This window comes from Hydractinia symbiolongicarpus, chromosome 10 (assembly GCF_029227915.1).
Source record: "Hydractinia symbiolongicarpus strain clone_291-10 chromosome 10, HSymV2.1, whole genome shotgun sequence".
Taxonomy (NCBI): domain Eukaryota; kingdom Metazoa; phylum Cnidaria; class Hydrozoa; order Anthoathecata; family Hydractiniidae; genus Hydractinia; species Hydractinia symbiolongicarpus.
The window spans coordinates 25,967,117-25,986,856 of record NC_079884.1 but is presented as its reverse complement, the minus strand read 5'-3'; the positions used below and the strand labels follow the sequence as shown (position 1 = coordinate 25,986,856).

Here is a 19,740-nt window from a genome sequence, read left to right as displayed (position 1 = left end):
TAAGAGAAGTGGCAATGTCGATGAAAGTGAACCAAAAGTCATTGAATAATTTCCTTTTTATTATAGATATTTTCCAACTTAAAAAAAATAATTATTTATTAAATAATAAATAGCAAAGTGTTGTATCTTTAATGAAAAACAACCTTAGGTTATTACAAACTCAATGCATCATTCTCACACATACACTCGGGGTAAGGTGAAAGGGGGCACACCAAGCGCATTTAAAAATGGTAGCCTCGATAAAAGATAATCAACAAGCATTCAACAAGATGTCAGTCCCACAAAGAATATGGCTATAAATTATAATTGTTTCTTATGCGGACCTAAGATTTTTAGGGACTAATTCATGGCTTGATGTAATGCTTCGCATAAATGTAAAAAAATGCTAGAAATCACATCACATTTTTGCCCACTTTTCAAAATCACTTCGCATTTTGCGAAGTCTGAAGCGCTAATTCGAATCCTGTCAGCTTTTAATAATGTTTGGATAAATTGTTTGTAGAGGTAAAAAGCAAAAATAAAATCATGCGCAAATACTTTGCCCTGTGATGTTTTAATTTAGAGATGTTGAAGACTTGCAAACAAAAAATAGGGCAAGTAATTCACTTGTGTAAGTTTTAATACGCGAGCGGCTGATCACTCTGAGGACGATTTGCTCATGCCTCTAATCATATTCAAGACTTCTTGCTTTCGTTTCTCAATCGTTTTAAAGGGATTGAAAATGATGTTTATATATGTTGTGGAGGATAAAGATTTGTCTATTAAGTCCTTTTGAATTTTTTAAAAATATTTCTTCGTTCCCAAGTTATTCAAGAATTGAATATTTGAAATCTGAGAACTTATGATGTCACAAGCACTTTTTCAAAAATGCTGACCTTACATTTCTACCTTTTATTAAAGATGAGATCACTTTTAAGCTACAAAACTTCACATATGTCAAAGTATTATTAAAGAGCATACAGTTCTCACACACTAAAAAGTTTTGATATTCTGCAAGTTTGCAAGATATCTATAAACTATTAATTTATGCTATTGCTACTGTATTACATCATCAGTGATGATGTAATAAGGTCAGATGGAAATCTTTGAAGCTAAATATCTCAAGAATGAAAAAAAGATGTTTCAACAATTTTGAAAAATTTGATTAACAACTTTTTATCCTCTTTAACATACAAAAATATCATTTTCAATGCAGGAATCCCTTTAAAGAAATAAAAATTACAGTTAGTTACACTTTGTTAAATTTATTTGAGTTCAAGTCCATTCAAAAAAAACTAATAAAATGTATATTTATTGACTATATATGCAGTACTGGAAAAAGGTTGTTTAACATGGCGCTTCGCATATCGCATCGATATTCTCGAGCCGATCCGATAGACGTTTTTTTACTTTCAAATTGTATCGAGAGGGCTTTGCGATGCATCCGAAAATTGTTTCCCCATTCCAGGCCTCTTTCATTTTTGCAGACAATCCCATAAATATAGAGCTATGAATGGATTCCCCAACTTAACTGCCAAATTCAAATCTGCTACAGTTGTTTTTATCATTTCAAAGTATAAAACAAGCCCTGGGCACTAGTTTGTACAATATTAATTAAAAAAATACCTAAAAATGATCAGAACACAACTGAAAACTTATAGTGAGACCTAATATTCTAAAAACTATGTGTTGTGAATATCTATTCTGGTTTCTTATAATTTGACTAGCCAGTAGGCATCTATTTTTATCTTCCTTTTTTTATGCACAGGTATATAATGAAGAATGGCATTTTCTGAGGTGACAAAAAAACACAAACCAGTATTTGACTCTAAACATTTAACTGTCAAGAAATCTCATGCAGCTCCTGGAATAAATGATTTTGAAATCCTTAAACCAATTAGCAGAGGGGCCTTTGGGCAAGTCTATCTTGCGAGAAAAAAAGGTTCAAGAAAATTGTATGCATTGAAGGCAATGAAAAAATGCAATGTGTTGACTAAGAATATGATGGAGCAAGTGGTTGCAGAAAGAGATGCATTAGCTATATCCTCTAAAAGTCCATTTGTTGTACAACTGTATTATTCTTTTCAATCAGATGAGAAAATTTATTTGGTCATGGAATACATGATTGGTGGCGATATCAAATCGCTTCTTCATAATTTAGGGTATTTTGAAGAGCATATGGCAACATTTTATATTGCAGAAGTTGTTCTGGCATTAGAGTACTTGCATAGTCATGCGATATTTCACAGAGATATAAAACCTGACAATATGTTGCTCTCCAATTCGGGTCATGTAAAGTTAACAGATTTTGGTTTATCCTGTTTAACGTCTGAAAGAAAACCTAACTTTATGGACCTCATCAATACCCCTGGCCTAGTGAATAAAAGTAATGAGTCAAATTTAAGCAAGAAAATTTTCTGGAGGACTCCTGGTCAATTACAATCACTTACGAGTAATTTTACTTTTTCAATACCCAAAAAAACAGAACCGAAAAAAAGAAATATGTCATCTTTAAGTATTATCGCATCTACATCAGAGTCTAAAGATTTTATCTTTAGCCCACCTCAAATGTATACTGAAAACTCTGATTTTGCCGCAGCTGCATCAATGTTGTCTACTCCGCGAAACCCAAGAGCATCGTTTTCTTCTGAAGTGAGTGACAGTTCAGGTTCATATAAATGTGGAGGGGCTTGCACAGGATTGACTGCTGACATTACGTCACTTGCTCTAGATATTATAAAGCGAAAACGAAGTTTCACAGATTTAGATCAAGAAAGCGATGAAAAAGAGAATTTTGCAAGGGGGACCATATACAAACGAGCCAGACTGTACTCTCAAAGTTTACCCTGTGAATTAGAAACTTCAACAGATGATATTAAGAATACAATTGATGAATCACTTAAAATACATTCTGTACATTTTGCTGATCAAGTTCAACAGTGTGGAAATAAAACCACTGACTCGCCACAAATTGTTTTATCATCTCACATGCATAAAAACCCTGAATTTAATAATCTACCAGGAGCGTCTCCATTACCCCATGAAATATCTACAAACAATATCAGTGGTGTGACAGCTCTGACAGAAACAAGCCATATGAGTATAAGTTTGGTGAGTGAGTGTGTTATGCTTAGTCCTCATAATGACAGTCTAAATAAGGACGAGAAAGAAAAATTAAATAAAGCAGTAAAATTTACACCGTCGCCATCACAAACTGGTGTCAATTTCAAAAAAGATTCTCCATCATTGACTCCAAAAAGTGCTGTTGATCAGGGTCGAAAAAATTCTGAATCAATAAAAACTCCTATTCAGATGCTAAGATTTTGTGATGGAATATCACCAGAATTATCTTGTTTTCAAACAGGAACTCCAAATGAAATTTCAAATTATGTGAAAAAGACTCCTGATGGAAATTTGAGTCTTGAAAGCTGTCCTAATGTTACTCCAAAACAAACACCTTTTCGCACACCAAAAAGTTGCCTTCGTGGAAAAGCCACTCCAGCAGAGCGGAAAAAAATTCTTGGTACACCAGACTATTTAGCCCCAGAAATATTGCTGGAAAAAAATTATGGTGCCCCTGTTGATTTTTGGGCATTGGGAGTTTGTTTTTATGAATTTTTAACTGGAATTCCACCTTTCAATGATGATACTGCAGAACTTGTTTTTGAACACATTTTAGACCGCGATTTAATATGGCCAGAGGGCGAAGAAAGCCTTTCACAAAACTGTGTTGATTGTATTGAGGGTTTGTTAACAGTTAATCCAGAGATGCGACCAAAACCTGATACCATAAAAGAGATGCATTGTTTTGATGGTTTTGATTGGAAGAATCTTCCAACAGCTTCTGCACCATTTATCCCCCAACCTGATGATGTTTATGATACAACATATTTTGAAGCAAAAAATGTTGCTAATAAATTACTTATGTCTGCTTTTAAACCTTAATATTAAGTTATAATTGAAAGTGCATAAAAACACAAGGTATTTTTTGTTACAAAAAGCACAACTATCAAATTTGAAACTTTATTATAAATAAAATTTTGTAGAAGCCAAATCAAACCTTCTTTAAAGCATCAATTTTGTATTTACAATTGTCAATGTTATCAGTTTCTTTGATTGACTTTGAACCTAGCATCCTTGTAAAAAATTAAATAAATCTTTAGAGACTTGACGAATCATTTTGTTTTGTATGTTAAAATCCAATTGACATAGTGAGTATATTTAAGATGCCTAATTTTAGACCTTTTTTCATCTGTATGTCCACGCAAGTGAACGCAATTGTTTTTTTCGCATTTTTGCACTTTTAGGTTCAAATATACATTTATTTTGTTGCTGAATAATAATTTTTGGACAGTTCCCCTAAAGTGTTTTGATGTTTTGTTGGTTTATATATTTATAATGCATTTAAAGGTAAAGGGTCTGCTCTTATAAAATGAAGGAACATCTGGGCTGAACCCCAAAAATGAATACAGTACGTGTCTTGTAAAAATGTTTAAATTGGCAGAATTGTTTTGTTGATTTCTTTTATACTGTTGAAACGTTTAAATTTAAATAATGTATTAAAAATATAAATATATGAAATGTTGAAAGGTCGAAATATTTTATGCTTGCTGCATTGACTGGCCTAGAATTTTTGAATTGGTGTATATTTTGTTTTTCTAACACCAACAAGGGAAGATGTGCTTTTGGATGTAAAGGTGTTTTAATTTATTTGACAAGTTATGATGTGATGTTGGTAGCTTTAAGTTTTGACAAGTTTTGATGTGATGTTGGTAGCTTTACTGTATATATTGCACTCATTTTTTTTTTTAAACTATCGAGCCAATTAGCATTGACAGAAAAACTTGAGGAGAAAATATAATCTTCTGTAAATGGCTGTTAAATAAATGAAAATTGAGATTTGGATAAAAAGAATGTTCCGATTTGTTTTAACCTAAATGATCTGACAAAAAAAAACCTATATACATGTTTTTTATATAGGTATGACATTTGTAAACATCCATAAATTTAAGTTTGGTCATTTTTTAAACATATGCTAAGCATTGTGTGAAGCCTAAGAAATTTTTTTGTTTTGTTTCGTTTTTTACAAGCAGTTTTTCTTGACGAAGGATACAGTTTAAAAATTTTTATACTACAGTATTACTCACAAAAGCTTCCTATTCAAAATATAAAGACTTTTATGAATTGATAAAATTCAATATATTCTTTTTTCAAATAAGCATATTTTGAGCCTGATCATGTGCTTATTATAAGCATATTCCAATAAATCTTTTTGCAATTGAGCATCACTTAAGCATATTTTGAGCCTGAAAAAGTACTTTTTATTAACATCCTTAAGCCTCATTTTGGAATCTCAATTGCTAAATAAAAAAAAAACATGTAAAGCAGATCTTTTAAAAAATCAAATCTTTCAAATAAAATTAATTCTTTTTTGTTCCACAATAAGCATAAAGATTAGTATGAATAAGGTATATGCAGTTCTCTTCATTCAGGACAGTTTTGAACACAAGAGCCATTTATGTACGTTATAACAATCACTGACACTAGTATTATGATTTTACCACTAAGAAAAAATTCTGAACGACCATGTATATGTTTCTTTAAAGTATGTAGTAGTTTTGTTTCCTGTTTATTGAATTCTATTTATCAATTCCCTAAACACTTAGTTTGTATACCTTCAATCATGGTAAAATACACATTCCATCTAAATTCTCTAAACATTTTTTTTATATAAATTGCAAGATGTTTTGTCAGATCTTTTTTTAATTATTAGAGTAGAAGTGTTCTGCTTTTGTTTAATTGTTTATATAAAAATCTTTTTCTACCAAGATGCCTGGTGATTTCTGTTGATAATATGATTAAGCAGCAATAAAACTAGGTAGCTCGTTGAATGACCAGTACTAGTTGTGTTTTTTAGACTAATAATGTTCACCATACTGGTTTTCTTAACCTGTGTCATCATAGCCTACACAAAATTAACATGCATTGGAGAAGGTGGCCAGCCTGTAGACATGTGAGTAAATATATACTTGACATAGAGGTTAAATGATTTTGAGTCACTTGATAGACATTAACGTATAGACTGATATCTACAATGTTGTACAATATTAGGCAGAATAAGAGGCAAAATATTTTTTGTCCATATTTTTAAAATTCGTAGGTCGGGTAAAAAGCATTAAAAACACGCTAGTTACACATTCTAAGATGCCCACAATACAATACTAAGGCCTTGAAATTTGAAAAAAGAAATTGAAACGATTTTAATTTTTCTTGCAAACGGGAATAAAAAAAATTAACAGTTACGCAATATATAAGAAAATATTATCTTTCTTGTTCTGTTTCGTTCCATTCTGTTTTGTTTTGTTTTTTGATGGAAGCTTTTAACTGAATTTTCACACCTTTGGTATTTTAAGGTTTATCATCTATAAACTACCGCGAATTGACTGGTACAAAACTCCACCACTGGTCAGTTCTGGACATGGTTATGTTTACCTTGACTCTAATCATTTCAAATTTTATCTCTCCAATAACTCGATAGCGGAACAAAGCAGTGCAGCTGGACTGACACTGGATCAAGTTTACAGTAACTATAACCCTGAAAAACGGTATAAGAAGAATAATTTTCAGTATGTCGATGGACCCACAGATCAAGCTCATTTATTTTATAATGATGAAAATCCGAATGGTATGTATTCTGTTTTGGTCATTTTTTGCCACAGTGACACCACAAAGAAGACAAAATATTGAGGTGTTTAAAAAGAATGTAGAATGACAATACTACGAATGATAAAATCAAGGCTAACCAATAACAACACTGTTTAAAACACTGCCCTAGTTTCATGATAATGTATGCATTTAGAAGCCTTGTTAATTATTAGAACTTTATTATTTCAGGAGAAAAATATTTCAAGTGTGGCCACACCAAGGGAGCGCTAGCATTTAACGAAGAATCTGGTTTTTGGTTGATCAACAGTGTACCAAAATATCCACCTGCTGCTTCAGAAGGTTATGATTATCCTCATAGTGGATGTATGTATGGACAAATGTTCATGTGTGTCACATTCAATTCGTCTGCATTTAATGACATTGGATTGCAACTTCGCTTTAATGATCCACATGTACATGATGCTAACCTGCCAATGGACTGGGAAGTTAATTATCCCAACATAAAGTTACTTTTAAATGGTATGTTACAACAGTTTCATTAAAAACTAATCATTGTTACAAAGCGTAGTAACCAAATGTCCATTCTAAATCTGTAATCTGTGTTTGTTTTAAACAAATTTGTCCATAGATCATCAGTATAATATTTTTAAAACCAAATCTGTCATCAAGCCGTAAATTGCCAAGTTTTATTAAGTTTATTCAGGAAGCAACCAACTCTGTCAATCTTACTTTATGTAGGTGATATTGTGAAGAAACCTCCACTCTCGAACCATCTTGCAATAAAGTCACTCGCTGGAGTAGACTATCAACATTTCGCCAAGGCTGATAACTTTCACAAAGATCTTTACCATGAGCTGGTTGCACCTGGTTTACAGACGAATATATTGACAGAAACATGGCAACATGGTCATAACATTGGACCGTCTTGTGATGGTGGTTATACGGTGAATGACATAATTAGTTTGAATATTTCATCACCCGGCGTGCAAGATTTCTCATTCTTAAACTTAGACGACCATTCGAAGTTTGTTGTTGGTGAATCGTCTGAGGAACCCTATGTTTGTGTGGGAGACATCAATCGTCAAGTAGGTTCTATTATTTATTTTTCACTTGGTTTTCCTCTATCATATGGAATTAATTGTTTCCGTTTTTGCTGTTTTTACTCTGCAAAAAAAGGGCTGTGTATATTGTTTAATAATACATACAAATATTGCACACGCATCTAATAACGTCTCATAGTGTTCCCGAAAATAAGAAATAAGCTCCTAAATTAAGTTTTAAACTAAGTAACGTGTGGATTCTTTAATAGTTACATAAAATGCAACACTCTCTTCATCCTATTTTATTTCTAATTCACTACATTGCCAGATTCTGTTTCTGTTAGCAAATATTGTGTTAATTTAAGAATAGATGTGCATATAAAACAGAACAACGTGTAGCTACTTACAATGCATTTTTAGCAATCGTGCTGAAACAAGAAAAAATTATAAGAATGGACATAAGCAATCTGATATGACTTGAGTTAGATTTAGAGTTAGATAAAAAATAATCTAAGTATATATAATGAATGTTTTAGCCCAGTCAATTTAAACGAGGAGGTGGAACATTGTGTTTAAAGAATACGAAGTTGTGGGAAGAATTTTCAAAATTCACTACCAATGCAACTCATTGTGGCACGAAACATATCAACTAGTATGTTATGAACAAAGATGGTCATTCATCCTGATGTCTTTCATTTACTATTTATTTCTGCATTTGATGATAAGTATAGAAAATCTAATATATCCTTATATCCTTAAAACAATAATATAAAAGTATAATAAACTCATAAGAAAAAAATACACAAGAAAATAATAGATATAAATTTTTACGATTTATTCTGTAAAAATATTCACTTATAATATTTCTTTTAAAGTTATGCCATAATGTTTTAATTTTGGCATTTATTAAAATTTTTTAAAATGAGGAGAAGCGTTTCTTATAGAAGGCGCTATGAATTTTTCTCGATTTTGGTTATTTTTGTGGCAAATTATTAAATCTAAATCCTTTTTCGCGTGGAAAAACGTAATGATAGATATACCTAAACTTAAAGAGGCTATGGATTCGATAAAAATTATATTTTAAGAGGAGTGTTTAATAATATAAGCAATATGGCGTTTCAATAGTTTTTTTTTCTTAAAGAGTTTATATAAACGCCAAAAGACGTATATTGAATTTTCTGTTTTTTACCACGCATTGGTGTAGTGTAAAGTTGTTTCCCAAAAAAAGAACTGGATTAGTTTTGCACCATTTTTTAAAAAAAATAAATCGCTTTTGCAATCTTAACAGGACAGGAAATTTGAAGCTAACCTTTAATAGTGCAACCAATTTTTCGTTAGCAAAGATTCTTTATTTCATGAATATAATTTTACAATTTATTTGTAATAGTCATTTTTTACAGAAGGAATATAAAATTCGTTCCACAAGACTTCACTTGTGTACCGAATTCATGCTGCCATGTTTGTTATTATTAGCACTTAAGATACTTTTACATGAATCAATAGTGTGATCCAGTCCCCAGCCTGCATTATTTTTAACTTTGTTTTTTTATAAGAAAACAAGAAAACAAGAATAAATTTTTTTATGGATACTTTCTCTAAACCTCTTTGTTGATGTTGGTTAGTGTGTCCAGCCATCATTTTGAGAGCTAACCTTTTATGACACTTTAATACCCAGAACCATTGCTAGAACTTGGAGTCGCTTCAAGCCTTCTAACTCGTTCCCAGCTTGCAATAGTTTCCGGTTATTAATAATTTCAGAAAATGTAATTTTAAATTCAGATCCATTCTTTTCTTGACGGCAATTTTTTGTAGTCGGAAAATTTTGATAAAAAAGGGGCGGGCTGCTAAAAAAACTTCAACATATATTGTTTTTGAATGTCAATTTTTCTGTGAAAAACAGAATTGGTGGTCAAAAACGTGTCAAAGAATAAGATTTGATGTCACTAATTTGCTATGCCATCTTTTGTTAAAACTGGAGCATCAAATTATAACAACCTTTTTCAACATAGCTGGTAAGCTTCAGGATTTGCAGTTCATTAGACTTGTTTTAAAATGTTAAGTTTCATGAATATTATGTAGAAAATATATAAAATGCATCACAGTGTAGCAGCATCTCTCCTCCTATGTTTATTACTCACCATCGTAGAGTGTAAACTGACTTGTATAGGAGATAATGGACAACCTGTTGATATGTAAGTAGATGTTTATTATCATGAATGTTGATGTTTTAATGAATTGCATAGTGATATTAGTGCAGGCCTAAAAACCGATTGGAACATGTGCGAGTCTAAGGGTCCAAGAAAGTGAATTAAACGCGTTCAGGCGTAGCACCTGTTTTTAAGGTCCAATTAATTAAAATGCATCAATGAACAATAGGCAAGATAATTTGGGATGAAATGTAATCAAAAAAATTATGGGAAACTAAATTAATATGTGGCGTTTAAATGTTGTGTGCGACAGATAGTTCTTTCTTTTGTTTTTAAAGTTGTTGATTTATGTATTCCCTTCTAGCTATATGTGTAATTTTCTCTTGTTTCTTTCATAGGTTCATACTATACAAGCTTCCACGTATACATTGGTATACAGTTCCACCTTTAGTAAATGATGGACATGGCTACGCTTATCTGGATTCAAACACCAAAACGTTTAAACTATCTCAAAGTTCTATTGCAAGTGATCACAGTGCTGCTGGAAACACGTTGGATCAAGTCTATAGAAAGTACACTGTGGGTAAACAGTATCGTAAGGATGGTAACCAATACCTTGATGGACCGACAGACCAAGCGCATGTTTTTTATAACGATGAAGACCCTGAAGGTTAGTTCTTTCAGTTCCTTATTTCTGTCGCTGCCGTGAAATGGACATTTTGGACAACCTTGTCTAAAACATTTCTGTGGTTTGTCGTTAGGTTTTCCTTAATGAAAGAACCTAAGGTCATCCTACGCTTACAGGTCTCCATGAAGATATTTACATTGTGTCTTGAGCTCCAATTTTTTTTAATGATAAAGTCCAGACCTTTTAACACTATTACCGGCACACAAACGATGATGCTTCGGGCATTGATGCAAACAAAGAATTACTGTCCTGTTTAAGAGTCCAGAATTCAGACTACGTGTTGTCTCTTATTCAGTCAAACGATCTTGAATACTTTTCGATCGTGTGAAGGTGATGCTGCAGCTAGAATAAAATACACAACTGTGTCCAATAACACTAATAATAAGTCGCATCCCACATGATTTTTCTGACCAGCCACTTAACTAAAGATCAGTTTAGGCCTCGTACAAAGTTAAACTTACGATAATGAACCTGCAACAGTGTCAAAAGCCCCTTTAATTTCTTCTTTTAATTCCTTATTTATCGGTTCGTTGTCAACATTAAAATTAATTTTTATAGGGAAAGAACATTTCAGTTTTGCTCACAGCAAAGGAGCACTAGCATTTAATGAAGAATCTGGTTTTTGGTTGATTAACAGTGTACCAAAATATCCACCTGCTGCTTCTGAAGGTTATGATTATCCTCATAGTGGTTGTATGTATGGACAGATGTTTATGTGTGTCACATTCAATTCGTCTGCATTTAATGACATTGGGTTGCAACTTCGTTATAATCATCCTCATGTTCATGATGCTAATTTACCAAAAGGTTGGGTTGACCAGTTTCCTAACATGGATAAGTTGTTAAATGGTGAGTTATATGCACTTTCTTTATGAAACGAGCAAATGCGAAATGATGTTTCGATAAAAAATACTTTTTGTTTGAAAGGATTTGACTTTTTAATGCTGTCTGCACTTTTTTTGTTTTGTTTTTGTCAGCAACCCCATTTTGGTCTGCTAAAAGTAGAGGGCCTTTGTGTCCCTCAGGTTACTTAGCTGGTTGTTAAGTATCAGCATGGAAAATTTTTTATGATAATCGTGGACCACGATTTGCAAGATATGTTGTGACTCTCACGATGTAAGACATGCTACCACGCTATGGAGCTGTTATGTTGCCCTGGGAAATCCTATACAAGTTGCTTAATTTTTTGGCCCAATTGGAGGTCTAGGCCCTAATAACTGCTTATAAAAAACATGTACTTTACTAAGGTAAATGTTGCTATTTTTTGAATTACTGTTTCATACATATTACAACGCTGCATGACCACTACGCTTAAAAACTCCTAATAAAAATAAATCTTGAGAAATTTTTTGTTTTGCTTCTGTTAAGGTGGGTTTCCACTCAAACGAATGTGGTCAAATCAATCGATGTCGATCGATTCGATCACATTTTTTTGAGTGGAAACCCACCTTTATGTGTTTAGATTTGTTGTTGTTTTTAGTCATCAGGTTTTTTTTTAATTAATTTCTTGATTTTCTCGAACTATTTCACTCCTGGATAAAGGCAAGAATTGCCTTAAAAAGAACTCCTTAATGAAGAATATCAGGCTGGTATTTCACTAAAAACAACAGATCTATTGTTTCAAGCAATACAGAAATCAGGATAATGACAAACCTGGTTAGAATGTTGGTATTGTTTTTAGAATACGTATACTGTTGCTTTAGATGATGTGATCAGAGAAGCACCTTATTCGCATCGTGCTTTCTTAAAATCTCTCGCTGGAGTTGACTATCAACATTTTGCGAAAACAAATGACTTTCACAAAGATCTTTACCATGAGCTGGTTGCACCTGGTTTACAGACGAATATATTGACAGAAACATGGCAACATGGTCATAACATTGGACCGTCTTGTGATGGTGATTATACAGTAGAAGATATTTCTGATGTCAACGTCACCTTACCTGTCCAGAAATTTCCTTTTTTAAACACACACGATCATTCGAAGTTTGTTGTCGCAAAATCCTTATCGCAACCGTATGTGTGTGTAGGCGATATTAACAGACAGGTAGGCGGGGTATTGTGTCAAAAAATAAACATCAAATGTGTTTCTAACATTTCCGTTTAGACTGAAAAGATTTAACACTTATGTATCGGTGATTAGAAAGTTAGGGACAAATTCATTTTCCAGGTTTTGTTTCCAAATAGATTTCTAATGAAACTATGAGCAGTGAATGATTGACGTTAAGTAATCGTCACACGAACGTATATAAGGGTTGCAGCAGAATTATAACTGTTCAGGTGGCGCCCAAACTCATGAAACCTGGCTTGCCAGGCGATTGCTTTAACCACTGTGCTATAGGTTAGGATAGCCAGTATGATTTTTTTCATTAATCAATGTAATGTCAAATTAGAAGGATTTACCCTATCCATTTATTATTGTTTCGTCTTCTAAGAAAACATCAGAAATATTGTTTCATAGCAACCCTGCGTTTTTCTGCAATGTTGTTTTCTTTTTCTATTGTTTTTATTTAGCCGTCACAGTTTAAACGAGGTGGAGGAACGCTTTGCACGAAAGATTTCAAATTATGGAGTGTTTTTCACAACTTAGTTGCTAACACAACGAAGTGTACAAACCATGTCTGATCGTATCGTCAGATTTTTTTGTAGATATTTTTTAGAATTTGTAAAATGAATTTTAAATTTTTTACTGTGATTCCAGTTAATTAATTTGGGTTGGGCGAATTTTTTAAAAAAAAATTTAATATTTTGTTTGTTCAGGCGTCATTATACTGTTTTTTTTATCAGCATTATTAAATTTTTAACGTAATTTCAGTAGCAAATTTTTTTATTATTTCGTTTTTTTTTTATAAACGCGCTAGATAATCTTGGGTGTTTTAAAAAAAAACGATGCGAGATTCATTTCAGGATATTATTAACTTAATACAAATCTTCCTTACAAAGAACGAAAAAATCTCGAAAAAATTCCGCATATATCTTCAAAAAATCTTAAAAAAACCGTTTGAGGCTCAGGTCGAACAGCAAGCATCTCTCAGGCTTAAAAATCTCTTATGTTGAAAATTTAAAAAGAAGCAAAAAATGAACAAGATAAAACAGTATTTTATCACACAAATATATATGTATGCATCATTGGAATTACTTAAAAACTACATATAATTACTAACTCTTATAAGAACTGTTAATTGAAAGGAAGTCGTCACTTAAAAATTGTGATCTTTCACGTGAAAAAAGTGTATTGATTCATAATCTTTCACGTGAAAAGTGTATTGATTCATAATCTTTCACGTTAAAAAAGTGTATTGATTCATAATCTTTCACGTTAAAAAAGTGTATTGATTCATAATCTTTCACGTTAAAAAAGTGTATTGATTCATAATCTTTCACGTTAAAAAAGTGTATTGATTCATAATCTTTCACGTACTCTTACCAACGAGAGTTTGTACCACTATTGCAACTGTAAGGAGGAAGCGATGGTTGTGATAGTGAATATGTTAGTACGTTGCAAGTATGTACTTAGTGAGTGATTGCATTTATCCACTTTGCATTATAACTGGATAAACATTTTTTTATTTTTTTTAGCCCGATAATCAATTCCTCTTGATCAAACTTTTCGCCTTTCATGTTTTCTACCTCTATTACTTTTCATTATGGATCTTTTTTCTTTTATTTACTTAATAGCAAGACCAATTTTGATTGGTTAATTTTATATTATTACAAATTAGAAATTGTATTTATTTTTCTCTGAATGAGCCAGTTATTTTTCTCTTGACATCCTCCCTTTCTGCAAGTGTATATTCCACTTTAAATATGTTTTATCTGTTGAACTTTTCTAAGTGTAAAACAACCTTAATTAATTTATTGCTTTAACTTGTTATTTAAATCTCGTTATAGAGTTACACCCTTTTTATATATTTTATTTTAGTCCTCTAAGTTTAAGTATTATTCTTGTTCTGTTTTATTCCATTTCGACCATTTCTGTTTTTAAGTGGTAATTCAGCTTTATGAATGTTAACTAACCTGTCAACAAGTTTAGTCTCTTAATGTTCAGACTGAGATTATGTTTCAATCATACTTAATTTTGCTATTCTTATATAGGTTATTGTTATATTAAAAAATATTGAGATGATTATAAGATTGTGAAGTTTAAGTCATAAATTTTATGTATTATATCTTTATATATAATTGTTTATATATGACATTTTCTTCTATGTTCACTGCAAACATCGTGTTTTTTGCATTTATGTTGTTCTTGTAACAACCAAATGGAAATTTTGGGGGATTTTTATGTTTGTCTTTTAATCTCTGTCAAAAACCTTATTCATATTAATTCTCGCGATCGTATTAATTTCGCGCGTATTAATTTCGCGCGTATTAATTTTTCACTGCGAGAAAAATCTCTTTCGCGTGTATTTAATTTGTACTACTAAACCTTTCTGCCACGATGCGCAAAATTAGTGCACGCGAAAATTAATACGAATGAGTAAATTCACTTAACGCATTTATTACGTCATTATCTTTTCTCACCTTTTAGTCTCACAATGCATTACAACTCTCCAACCATAATATTTACTCTCCTTCTCTGTTTAACACTCACCATCGTTGAGTGTAAATTAACATGCTTAAGTGATGATGGAAAGCCCGTTGACATGTAAGTATTACTCAGTATTTAGTAGTGGAAGAAAGAAATACCCAAGAGTTAGACAGAATAATGGACCGTCACAGTATCAGAAGTTGTAATCAATAAACGAAAACGATTTCCATTAAATTATTCTTTGCCCCAGCTCCGAAAGTTTGGATGTATGCACTGGATATGTTCAGCTCCGAAAGTTTGGATGTATGCACTCGATATGTTCAACCTCCATTTACTAATAAAATGACAGCGTTTTCGGTATTTTTATTGGTTAGGAAAATGATGTCGCTACATAATACTGTGAAAGTTAACTTGTTCAACTTTTAAAGCCATCAAAATAATGCGCGTGTTCAGATACTGCTCATTTAGAGTTGCCGCCAAAAAATAGTTAAAATTTTTATTTATTTTCGTGCATTAAATAAACTCCAACATAATTTAGGTTTATCCTGTATAAACTCCCTGAGATTCACTGGCAAGAAGTTCCATCTTTAGTAAAAGAAGGCTATGGTTACACTTACCTTGATTCAAATAACAAGAAATTCAGGCTGTCTGACAATTCCATCGCAAGTCCAAAGAGTGCAGCCGGCAGAACATTGAATCAAGTGTATCAAAAATACACAAACGAAAAGAAGTACCATTTAAAAGATAGTGTGTACGTCGACGGTCCAACTGATCAAGCACATGTGTTTTATAATGACGCAGATCCTCAAGGTTAGTGATCAAGTTTGCCTTAAAACTTAGTGCTTGCCAAATTTAATCCTTAAAAGGTAAAAATTTTTAGCTGAATGCAAGGTTAATACTTTCTTGCCATCAGCCGAAAGACATTCAAGTAACCATGACTACATCTTGTTGTTTTTAAATTTTGCAGGCTTCTTTGGTTGACACTATTTAGGAAAAAAAATCCATTTTTTTATCAAAATATTTTGCCGAAGTTCTGAAAATCATGCCGAAATTTTTAAAAACCTTGAAATTCTTTTAAAAATATTGGTAGAATCCTGTTGTTGTTTATCGAATTGTGGAATTTTTGTAAGTTATTACAAATTTATTTAAACGAATAGAACTTCTTGCAGTATTTGGAGAAAATTCGCGAATGGATAATCCTATGAAGGTAACATTGTGTTTCGTTTCTATAGGAACTGAGCACTTCAGTTTTGCTCACAGCAAAGGAGCGCTAGCATTTAACGAAGAATCTGGTTTTTGGTTGATCAACAGTGTACCAAAATATCCACCTGCTGCTTCAGAAGGTTATGATTATCCTCATAGTGGTTGTATGTATGGACAGATGTTTATGTGTGTCACATTCAATTCTTCTGCATTTAATGACATTGGATTGCAACTTCGTTATAATCATCCTCATGTACATGATGCTAATTTGCCGAAAGGTTGGATTGACCAGTTTCCTAACATGGATAAGTTGCTTCAAGGTAGGTAACGTAGGTATGGGTGTCCTTGCAAATAAAAAAAGTGGAGTTAATCAATCTAAATTCGATCAAAATATTGTTTGTGGCATTATCGTAATCAAAGACATATGTTTTGCAACTTTTCCTATCACGCCTCGGTGAAATACGACATTGTGAAATAAGTCGTTATGTTAAATTTATTTCCAGTATGAATGTGTTCGGTTATATCAGAGAGATCGTTTTCATTCCCAGGGAATCATTTTGACATCGGAAGGCGATACAAACATGCGCGTATTGCCGTCCCACGGTGAGCAATGATGCAGGATCCGCTGAGGTTGCATTTAATGTAAAAGTTGAAAAGAATTTGCAGCTCATTAAAGACAAAAATGAAGGGAAATTGTGTTTACTTTGACAAGAAGAAATTTCAAGAGCGTATTACTGCATAAAAAAGTTCGAAGAAATCGTTTATGAATCTCCAATATCTGCAATTTTCTGATATTTTAACTATTTTCGATTTACACGCGAAAATTTAATGAATCAGAAAAAGTAAATACTCGCAAATTCAAGTAGAGGAATATCATCTTCCACAATTTCATCAATTAATTGTAGATGTTTAAACAATGTTCTGGTATGAATTCATTTTTAATAACTTCCCTAGGTGACGTCATCCACGCACCACCTGCACATCGCGCCCTGCTTCGATCGTTAGCCGGTGTTGATTACCAGCATTTCGCCAAGTCGAAACACTTTGGTAAAGATCTTTACCATGAGTTTGTTGCACCTGGTTTGCAGACAGACATTCTCACTGAGACATGGCAACATGGTGCAGAACATAACATTGGACCTTCTTGTAATGGAGATTTCACAGTTGAAGATGTATCTGATATCAGTATTGATGTGCCCGATCAACACTTCTCATTCTGGAACAACAACGATCATTCTAAGTTTGTTGTAGCGAAATCATCAAGCAAACCTTTTGTGTGTGTGGGTGATATCAATCGTCAGGTACGTTTATTAGCTGCGAAATCTCTTCTTATCTCTCTAAGTAAAATACATTATTTATATTTTTTTTATTAAAAAGAAAAGAAAAACTTAGTTTTGTGATTAATTACTTTTGCGGAATTTATTTGAGCGATTTGACCTAAAACTGTAATTTTGCGAATATGAGCCAAAATCGTAAAAATAATTTCCGCAAAATATTCTACCCTGTATAGCGTGAAACTTACGCCGGCGTGAGTATCACAACAACTTCAAAAAGTGGTTTTCGGAACAAAGCATAGCTTGGAATAAAGTAGATTTCGTTTTGTGAATTCCATTTTATTTTACACTCGCTGAAACGTATTATCAGGTTACTATTCCCATCGCAGTTAGATTCCCTGCTAATGGGATGCTGCAGAGTGGGTAAGACTTACACAGCAAACTCCGCACCATAGAATTTAAAAGTTAGTCACGGAAGACTAAATCTTTTTGTTTAGATATTTTTTCTGTTTACATGATTTTGTTTTTTATCAACTTTTTTATTAGACAACCCAGTTCGAACGCGGTGGTGGTACGCTGTGCACCAAAGATATTGACCTGTGGAATGTTTATAATGATTTGGTTGCTAATATGACGTCATGCGATGATGGCGTCACTCATTTGAATGCTAGATTGGACGAACTTTAAAGTACTTTTTGTATAAAAATTATTTTTATGAGAATCATCGAAACTCCGTTTCCGAAGAACATTTTTTTCGAGAAATTTAAATAATCCAAATTTTTGACTTTCTCGTTGTGTTGTACATTGATTTATTGTTTATTCGATACAAAATAACCTTTTCCTCATTTCTTCAACTATATTTCACGTGTCATAGCATTTCGAACGTTTAAAATTAAAATATTAGTCAATTTTTACTCAATACTTAAACTAAAAGGTACGATTCTTATAAAAAAAACTGTGTACTTGTATAATTTAGTATTATTCATTATTTACCTATTTTTATTTATATATTTATAACTGCAATTTTGTATAAATATTTTTGTATCGCATTATTTAGCACTATTTTATTTTTAATAGCGGATTTTCACAAAGCGAATTGTGAACGGCGAACGGCGAATTAGCTACGAACAGTTATTTTAAATTCTTCCCAATAATGACTTTCTGTAAGAATAAACACTGAATATTGCATTTTGTGTGCTTAAAAGTTTACAGCGAAATGTTTCGCTGATATAAATTAGAAACTGTTTCTCATTTCGGCGAACCAAATATTTACAGTAATTTGTTGCATGAATTTGTAAATAATTTTTTCTCAATTTTTTTATAACATCGACATTAAGATATTGTTTCACCTTGTTGCGCATGCGCTGATGACAAATCTTCAATTTGGGTTAGTGGACATGTGGTTCATTGTAAGTCTTCACAAAATTATTTAGCCCTTAAGTTTATTTTGTGAAGACTTACAACGATTTACTGTGTACTATCCTTTAGCTACCTTTCCAGTAAGATTGTGCTAGAGGTCATTTCCGGAACAGCAATATTGTGTTTTAAGGATTTTTTAGGTGTGTGATGAGTTCATTACTTACGACAGACATGATCCAAAATACGATAATAGTACTGTATCAGTAGGTGCTAAGGAAACAGCAAAACAACATGTGGGTCGTCACAATGACAATAAACCCTTAACAGCCTAATTGTGTTGCTCCAAGCTCGACCCCAGGACTTTTTGGTAAGAGACAAAGAGCCCTTGGATCGACGCTGGTGTTGCTTATATATCAGAAAAACGTGCATTTAGTGCAACTTATTTCGCATCTTCGGCAAAAAGATAGTTCATTATTGAATGTTAGCCTTTTCTCATTCGTTCAATTAGATTATTTTAATAAAGAATCATTTAAAAATATGTAGGTTCGAATGTTGATTTTCTTGTAATCATGTAGCCCAGTTAACTTAACTTTGAGGACAACAAATTCAGTTTCTCTCAAACGAAAGCTTAGACGCAAACAAATGTCCGAGCAAATCCACCTCGTAGCATACTCTGAATTACAATCAACCAATAAGCGCATAGTCGATTTTCCGATATTAACCACGATAATGACCGCAAAAAAAACCGTTTGAGACGCAGCGTAATCTTTCCCACCTTATTCCAATTTCCTGGTAAGAAAAATTATGCTAGATCTCCTAGCTATGAATCAGGAGTCTCTAACAAAAAAGTATG

The 19,740-nt window shown here is 32.5% G+C and overlaps 4 protein-coding genes across 4 annotated transcripts in view; all 4 read left to right on the top strand.

Moving 5' to 3' along the window:
* Positions 1–13,286, top strand: part of LOC130612607 (plancitoxin-1-like) — a 54,551-nt gene extending 41,265 nt beyond the window's left edge. The window contains exons 2-6 of the mRNA XM_057433946.1: positions 9,764–9,877; positions 10,231–10,502; positions 11,079–11,369; positions 12,224–12,567; positions 13,035–13,286. Of these exons, the coding sequence (XP_057289929.1) occupies positions 9,777–9,877; positions 10,231–10,502; positions 11,079–11,369; positions 12,224–12,567; positions 13,035–13,145 (1,119 nt within the window). The 5' untranslated portion in view covers positions 9,764–9,776 and the 3' untranslated portion in view covers positions 13,146–13,286. The remainder of the gene's footprint in view (positions 1–9,763; positions 9,878–10,230; positions 10,503–11,078; positions 11,370–12,223; positions 12,568–13,034) is intronic.
* Positions 1,730–5,303, top strand: LOC130612600 (serine/threonine-protein kinase greatwall-like). Its single transcript, XM_057433940.1, has one exon. The coding sequence runs from the start codon at positions 1,762–1,764 to the stop codon at positions 3,922–3,924; it is 2,163 nt and encodes a 720-aa protein (XP_057289923.1). The 5' UTR covers positions 1,730–1,761; the 3' UTR covers positions 3,925–5,303.
* LOC130612608 (plancitoxin-1-like) lies at positions 5,622–9,140 on the top strand. Its single transcript, XM_057433947.1, has 5 exons — positions 5,622–5,992; positions 6,393–6,664; positions 6,874–7,164; positions 7,384–7,730; positions 8,222–9,140. Exons 1-5 carry the CDS (start codon positions 5,904–5,906, stop codon positions 8,336–8,338), a joined length of 1,116 nt encoding a protein of 371 aa, XP_057289930.1. The 5' UTR covers positions 5,622–5,903; the 3' UTR covers positions 8,339–9,140.
* Positions 13,287–14,984: 1,698 nt separating the features above from the next.
* LOC130612604 (plancitoxin-1-like) lies at positions 14,985–18,716 on the top strand. Its single transcript, XM_057433944.1, has 5 exons — positions 14,985–15,168; positions 15,590–15,861; positions 16,284–16,574; positions 17,209–17,555; positions 18,075–18,716. The coding sequence occupies exons 1-5, from the start codon at positions 15,059–15,061 to the stop codon at positions 18,213–18,215; spliced, it is 1,161 nt and encodes a 386-aa protein (XP_057289927.1). The 5' UTR covers positions 14,985–15,058; the 3' UTR covers positions 18,216–18,716.
* Positions 18,717–19,740: the final 1,024 nt, after the last annotated feature.

What these genes read in the sequence shown, in the direction of transcription:
- LOC130612608 (XM_057433947.1), top strand. Translation starts at nt 5,904, where the DNA reads ATGTTCACCATACTGGTTTTCTTAACCTGTGTCATCATAGCCTACACA. An exon ending in GGTGGCCAGCCTGTAGACAT is followed by an intron (nt 5,993 to 6,392) that starts GTGAGTAAATAT and finishes TGGTATTTTAAG; the next exon opens with GTTTATCATCTATAAACTAC. An exon ending in TAATGATGAAAATCCGAATG is followed by an intron (nt 6,665 to 6,873) that starts GTATGTATTCTG and finishes TTATTATTTCAG; the next exon opens with GAGAAAAATATTTCAAGTGT.
- LOC130612600 (XM_057433940.1), top strand. Translation starts at nt 1,762, where the DNA reads ATGGCATTTTCTGAGGTGACAAAAAAACACAAACCAGTATTTGACTCT.
- LOC130612604 (XM_057433944.1), top strand. Translation starts at nt 15,059, where the DNA reads ATGCATTACAACTCTCCAACCATAATATTTACTCTCCTTCTCTGTTTA. An exon ending in GATGGAAAGCCCGTTGACAT is followed by an intron (nt 15,169 to 15,589) that starts GTAAGTATTACT and finishes AACATAATTTAG; the next exon opens with GTTTATCCTGTATAAACTCC. An exon ending in TAATGACGCAGATCCTCAAG is followed by an intron (nt 15,862 to 16,283) that starts GTTAGTGATCAA and finishes TCGTTTCTATAG; the next exon opens with GAACTGAGCACTTCAGTTTT.